Here is a 7,458-nt window from a genome sequence, read left to right on the forward strand (position 1 = left end):
TTTACATGTAATTATCCTATTATTATACGACGCGAAGCGAAACCGCACCGTGACTCTTTTACGCGACTAAGTGCATGTGACAGGAATTATAATAGTTTACAACTCTTGATAAGTCAAAGAATAATAGTTTACGTTTACGTGAGTATTACTTCTGTAGTAACTTATACGAACGATATCATCGTAGTTACTATAAAATCTCCCGTTTATGCGGAGGAATTATCGTATCGTTCGTAAGTTACTACAGAATTAAGTAACGTTCGCGTAAACGTAGTATAGGTTAGATTACCGATTTCAGCGATTTCTTACAAAATTTTACATAAAACGCGAGATTCACTTATGGGAGCTTTCCAGCAAGCGACACAAGTCGACACAGGTATCGTTTTGTCTTTGTTACTCATTGCCAAAAAGGAAAGATAGAACGACGTTTGTGTCGGCTTGTGTCACTTGCTGGAAAGCTCCCTATGTATGCAAGTTTAACGCCTATTGAGTTAATATGAAATAATTTTCCTAAATGTAATAAAAATAACACGATGTTATATATGCGGTTTGCCGTGATTATATATATATATATATATACACATGTGATTTCTGCCCAGTGCTCTGAATGTTATGTGATTTTCGCCCAGTGCTCTGAATGTCATCTAGTCATACATATCATGCTTTGGTACAAGGAACGTGAAAAAGAGCAGGAAAAGAAAAGAACAAACAGAAGAGACAGATTCAAGCTTTGTCTTTTAATCTGGATGAAGACAATGCCGAAAAATCCCCGCAGTCAGAAAATGAGCAATCTGATGGCCTCGCGATTAAGAAGATTAAGAAAAATCCAGATGTAGATACAAGTTTCTTGCCAGATAGGGAAAGGAAGGAGGAGGAAAATAAACTTAAGGAAGAATTGAGGCAAGAATGGGCTAGAAAGCAGAACGCGTTGAAGGAAGAAGAAATTGAGATCACATTCAGTTATTGGGATGGATCTGGCTATCGTCGGAGTGTTATAATGAAGAAAGGTGAATGTCTCAGTGATTTAGAGAATTTTTAAGTTATTAAAATACTCCAGTGTCACTTTTGGAGTAACATTGGCGTGATATATAATGTTCTACTGCATAAATTAAATTTTCACATACAGGTAATTCTATCTATCAGCTTCTTCAGAGATAACTAAATAAATTCAAACGGCCAATTTCGAGCAATTATCAGGTGTTAAAGAAAATTATTTAATACATTCAATATAGTATACAAATTCGTTAACGTAACGTTTCGCGCCTTACTTGGCCTTCCTCAGAACAATAAAAATTACAAAAACGCATATATATCTCGCATTATTCTAAGAGTACAACGAATCAACTCATTACGACGCCACAATTTGCATTAATCCGGTCTCACCAAAGCAATCGGACAGTTAGTCATATTGAAGTCAGAAGTGTCAATTATTCGTCAATCCACGCACTGAGTCGGTCGCTTCTCCCGCTGTATGTCCCTTATTCGTCCATGAAAACTCATATGGATGTAAATTCCTTGTCTCACAACCATCTTAGTGACAAATAAGTAGTCGATGAAACAAAGAGCCGGGGTGAATTCATTAATGAATTAATGAATTAATGAATTAATGAATTAATGAATTCACCCCGGCTCTTTGTTTCATCGACTACTTATTTGTCACTAAGATGGTTGTGAGACAAGGAATTTACATCCATATGAGTTTTCATGGACGAATAAGGGACATACAGCGGGAGAAGCGACCGACTCAGTGCGTGGATTGACGAATAATTGACACTTCTGACTTCAATATGACTAACTGTCCGATTGCTTTGGTGAGACCGGATTAATGCAAATTGTGGCGTCGTAATGAGTTGATTCGTTGTACTCTTAGAATAATGCGAGATATATATGCGTTTTTGTAATTTTTATTGTTCTGAGGAAGGCCAAGTAAGGCGCGAAACGTTACGCTAACGAATTTGTATACTATATTGAATGTATTAAATAATTTTCTTTAACACCTGATAATTGCTCGAAATTGGCCGTTTGAATTTATTTAGTTGTTACTTTGTCGAGCGAAAGATTTGTTTATTCTTCAGAGATGTTTAGAAGTTCCGAAGCGTGAATTCAGCGAGCTTAAAACAGTAATGGTAGATCAGTTAATGTATGTCAAGGAGGATCTTTCTTATATTACCGCACCATTATACGTTTTACGATTTTATTGTAACTAAGGTAAAGATACTAAGTGATAAAACTTATGAAGCAATATCACAATGTTGGCATGTTATTTTAATGTATGTAATATTGCAATTAGGCACGAGGAAAAAGCGAACCTCTGTTCACATTTGACGTTCACGATGATATTCGTGTTATGCACGATGCTTCTGTCGAAACCGAGGAATCACATGCCGGAAAAATTTTACTTAGGTATATTTATCATTAAAAGAATACTTTGTATAATTCTCTTTTATGTTATTTCTCACTAGATCATGATACGAGAGGAACAAACACATTTTTCCAGCGAGTAGATGGGAACCTTTTGATCCAACGAAAAGTTATGACAAGTATACAGTGTCGGATAAAAATAGGAAGAAAGATAAAATCTGATAAACTTAGATTCAACGAATTGTCCAATTTCGTTTAAAAGATTCAGATTCAAATTCATTCAGTTATGTGATAATATTTAATTCATTTACTCGATTATGTAGCTCTACTAAATTACAGTCCTTTGAATCTGAATCCTTTAAACGAAATTGGACAATTCGTTGAATCTAAGTTTATCAGATTTTATCTTTCTTCCTATTTTTATCCGACACTGTATACTTGTCATAACTTTTCGTTGGATCAAAAGGTTTCCATCTACTCGCTGGAAAAATGTGTTTGTTTCTCTCGTACCATGGTCTAATGAGAAATAACATAAAAGAGAATTATACAAAGTTATTCTTTTAATGATAAATACCTAAGTAAAATTTTTCCGGCATGTGATTCCTCGGTTTCGACAGAAGCATCGTGCATAACACGAATATCATCGTGAACGTCAAATGTGAACAGAGGCCCGCTCTTTCCTCGTGCTTATAGATATCCATTAGCAGGTGGTACTTATGGTCGGCAGTCCAGACTCCGGAAAATCGCATTTTGCAAAGAATTATCTGAAGGAATACGGATACGTCAACAGAGACACTTTAGGCAGCTGGCAGAAGTGCATTGCTGCAGTCCAACAATACTTGAATCAAGGAAAAAGTATAGTTATAGACAATACCAATCCTGATCCAGCTTCGAGAAAGAGATATATTGAGATAGCCAAGAAGCGCAATGTCTCGGTCAGATGTTTCGTCATGACGACAAGTATAGAACACGCGAAACGTAATAATAAGGTAATCGAAAATTAACATTAACCGTCATCGTGTGAAAGAATCGTATGAAGTAATGTTTCCGAAAATTCTAATCGATTTATTATTATATTACAGTTTCGCGAGTTGACTGATCCAAGCCACATTTCAATCAACGAGATTATTATCAACTCCTACGTGTAAGTAGATTTTAGATATATACATCTCTACACTCAAAATTATTTATCTTTGGATATGTAATTATACTTTGATGTTACTCTTTTGCAGGTAAATGATCGACAGAAGCTTACAATGTGGTACAAAATTGTTCCTCAAAGGGAGTTGCTGCCCAAACTCAGATTGAAGGTCGCATTCAAACTAATATTTATGCAAATATTTATTTTATGATACAAAATTATAAGGTAAGTAGTTATTATTATCCATCTTCGAGAATCTCTTTGCAGATGCGCAAATTAATTGAAATTAATTGATTTTTTAAAGCTAATTTCCCTTACTGAAGAACTGGTAATGAACGGACATGCTGAACAAGTAGGCATGGGACCAGATGAATGAAGCCAGAAACACTTGAATCCATCTGTACATAAGAGTTGTCAAGAAACTCTACAATTTTCACGCATAATCCGCGATTATTAGTCAGTATGGACTAGAGTTTAATACAATCGCCATTGATGATTCCCTTTAATCGCGTCAAAATTGATTATTTCGCTTTTTTACTTCGTTCTTTACTCATGTTGTAAAATAGTTTTCCGATTGTGTAGAATATTTTTATTTAGAAAGAAATTTATAAAGATTGTTATATTGATCGTAGAGTAGAGAAAACAATAAAACTTAACATTTTACAAAGTAGTGTCACATTTAAACTAGAACATTGTATCGAATAACTCAGACGAATTAGGAAATTCGTTTCTACGTGACTCATGTCTATTTCTGATTGGGGACGATTCGAGAACTCATTGAAATAATTTAATTTCTTTTCACGTTTAAATTTAGGTCACCGTAGATTAAACTTGTTACCTTAGAAGTTATTGTTAAATGGCGCATTTTATTTAATATTCCGCACTTCACTGTTGTGGCATAAAATTATTTTATGTTTCAAAAGATGGAGACTAAGCTTTCGGATTAATCCAGATGTACGCATATATACTGTATATATTTGATTAATTGTTTACTTAGATATCGATGATTCTTGCGCGATATGCTAATACATTTTTATCTATGCAAGATTTCAATGCAGTAGAAACTAGTTAACTGAGAAAAAGAGTCTATAAATGATTCGTAACTCGTGCAATTGCGCTCAACTGGAAACGTTTGGCAGTTATGAAATGTTAATATTTAATATTGTTGTTAAACATAATATAGAAATATTTTTCTAGGAAATGTATACAAGTAAGGTTACAATCATTAAATCGCTCACAGTGCTCACGTACATAACTTTGTCGCGCGCTGCGATTAACTCAATTTATTATAATTTATTATAATTTTTTAACAAAGCGAAAATATAGCTGCAACGAACATCGTTACGTAATAATCATTCGTAATTCATTTTCGTGTATATAATAATTTTCGTGTATATAATAGGTGCTTTCCATTTACATCAAAACTCAGATAATTCTCACTTGTGACGTCGTTCTATCCTTTTTGGGAATTAATGAATAATAAAGACAGAATGACATCACAAGTGAGAATTATCTGAGTTTTGATGTAAATGGAAAGCAACTAATATGTAGCTGACCGCAATCTTTGACTCTATTCAAATTTTGTACAACACTTCATTTAGCATTGTATTAATCATTAAGTAGCTTTGAGTACATTTAGTAGCTTTTGTATATTCGTCAGTTTAATCCTTGAAGTTATTAAGACTTGCATGAATTTTTACCGCAAGTCCTCTTACATCTTTTATACGTCTTCTGTAAAATATATAAAAATATATCATAACTGAATTAACTCGCATATCTTGGTCTGTCTTTTTTTTCTCCATTGCTTAACTTCTATTCGCCTCCCGACTTGACGTATACGCTACTATACTCGTCCAAGACGTTATTCGCGACATTTACAAGCTCTCTGTCTTTCTCTTCAATCACTCTAAAAAAAATGTGTCGTCTTGAAGTGATTGATCTCCCTAAAGGATTTAAAAGTTACGCTTTGCGAAGACATAAGATATACGTTAGCTGGAAAATCGATTCACAGCGGGATTAGAAAAAGACGGAATGTTATGCGGTCGGTTCTTCAACAGTATAACGGGTGAACGTTTCGCGACTAGGTTAATCCACTTGCATATCGGTCATTGCGATCTCGCTCTTGTACATACTTGACTCATCGTCATGAGACTAGCTCCATTGTTCGCGAAGATACTTTTCTCTTGTTCTCTCTTCTGCTACCCTAAGGCGCGCGCGCGTGTGTGTGTGTGTGTGTGTGGTGTGTGTGGTGTGTGTGGTGTGTGTGTGTGTGTGTGTGTGTGTGTGTGTGTGTGTGTGTGTGTGTGTGTCAAACGTTTTAACTATTATTAACAACTTCAGACACATTACATTTTTATTTTTAAGTAGTAATTTTTTTCTGTGGTATACATATGTATAGCATTAACAAGGTGTACAACTAAAAAGGTTACAGATTATTATTTTTAAAAAACTAAGCAAAATATTAAATTATTGTTTTCTTTAGAAATAATAGTCCGTAACACCTTTAGCTTCACACCTTGTACATACTGTTTATAAGATTATAAGATATATTGTTTATAAGATTAAGATGCGTAACACTACAAAAAGGCGTGATATCCGTACAAAATTACCTTTTTAAAAAAAAAGGTAAAAAAAGGCGCCAAGTACACGCATAGTAGTGTATATGTATTATGTTGTTACCTCGAAAAAAACAAAGTGGTAGTATAATACCTCCAAATAGCTTTACCCTGTACATACTGTTTATAAAATGCGTAATACTACAAAAAGGCGTGATATCCGTACAAAATTACCTTTCTTAAAAAAAAGGTAAAGAAAGGCGCCAAGTACACGTATAGTAGTGTATATGTTGTTACCTCGAAAAAAAAGAAAGTGGTAGTATTATACCTCGAAAAAACCTAAGTAACAAGTGGTAGACGTACTCTTTGTATCTCGAAAAATCTCGAAAAAATCTAAGCAGTAGTATCTTTATTTCCAAAAAATTATAACCCAAGTGATACACATCACAAAACTATGTTACCTTATCAAAGAAGAGTCGCGCTTCAAGTGATCTATTACAATTACAAAAAAGAAATGATATCTCTTTAAATTACAGCGCCAATTACAGAGAGAACATATATATTGCCTCAAAAAATAATTGTTGCACTACTTTGAAAAATCTTTACATGGTGTCAATTAGAAAAAGAATGTATGATAACAATTTTATAAGATTAAAAAATTTTATTTAAATTTAACAAGGGAATACAAGATATTTAAATACAAAGTTTACATGTGTATTTTTTAGTGGTCACAAAGAATTACAGAGGAACAGTACAAAATAAAAATATTTTATTAAAATATTTAATCCAACGAGGGAATACAAGGTATTTAAATACAAAGTTTATATATGTATTTTTCAATAGAATAAAAGATTTATTCACAAAGAATTACAGAGATAGTACAAAATAAAAATATTTTATTAAAATACATAAATTTTTCTTGTAAAAAAACTTGGCGCTGCTAGACCTCGAAATTTTAAATAAATAAGGATAAGAATAAATAAAAATAATTCATAGAAGAATGCGACGGGAGTAACAAAATGATTATCAGCGTGGTGTGTATGTGCGAGCGAGTGATATGGGTGTGCGTGACGACGGCGAATAATGCGGCTTATAATTAAGTATAGGATAAGTTTATTTATTTATTTAAAATTTCGAGGTCTAGCAACGCCAAGTTTTTTTACAAGAAAAATTTATGTATTTTAATAAAATATTTTTATTTTGTACTATCTCTGTAATTCTTTGTGATTAAATCTTTTATTCTATTGAAAAATACATATATAAACTTTGTATTTAAATACCTTGTATTCCCTCGTTGGATTAAATATTTTAATAAAATATTTTTATTTTGTACTGTTTCTCTGTAATTCTTTGTGACCACTAAAAAATACACATGTAAACTTTGTATTTAAATATCTTGTATTC

At 33.0% G+C, this 7,458-nt stretch overlaps 1 protein-coding gene across 3 annotated transcripts; it reads left to right on the forward strand.

Annotated features, from left to right (window-relative positions):
* The first annotated feature begins 2,046 nt into the window (after positions 1-2,046).
* Positions 2,047-5,273, forward strand: LOC139778759 (uncharacterized protein F21D5.5-like). Of its 3 annotated transcripts, none has more exons than XM_071716845.1 (5): positions 2,047-2,205; positions 3,052-3,347; positions 3,441-3,502; positions 3,591-3,724; positions 3,804-5,273. In XM_071716845.1, the coding sequence occupies exons 2-4, from the start codon at positions 3,075-3,077 to the stop codon at positions 3,592-3,594; spliced, it is 339 nt and encodes a 112-aa protein (XP_071572946.1). In that variant the 5' UTR covers positions 2,047-2,205; positions 3,052-3,074; the 3' UTR covers positions 3,595-3,724; positions 3,804-5,273. The 3 variants fall into 3 exon arrangements, with proteins under 3 accessions (XP_071572946.1, XP_071572943.1, XP_071572945.1); XM_071716842.1 differs by having other exon boundaries at positions 3,063-3,347; XM_071716844.1 differs by having other exon boundaries at positions 3,066-3,347.
* The last annotated feature ends 2,185 nt before the right edge of the window (positions 5,274-7,458 follow it).

The sequence above is a fragment of the Temnothorax nylanderi genome, unplaced genomic scaffold, assembly GCF_030848795.1.
Source record: "Temnothorax nylanderi isolate EJ_2023f unplaced genomic scaffold, tnyl_v1.0 TNYL_tig0194_pilon, whole genome shotgun sequence".
NCBI classification, from domain to species: domain Eukaryota; kingdom Metazoa; phylum Arthropoda; class Insecta; order Hymenoptera; family Formicidae; genus Temnothorax; species Temnothorax nylanderi.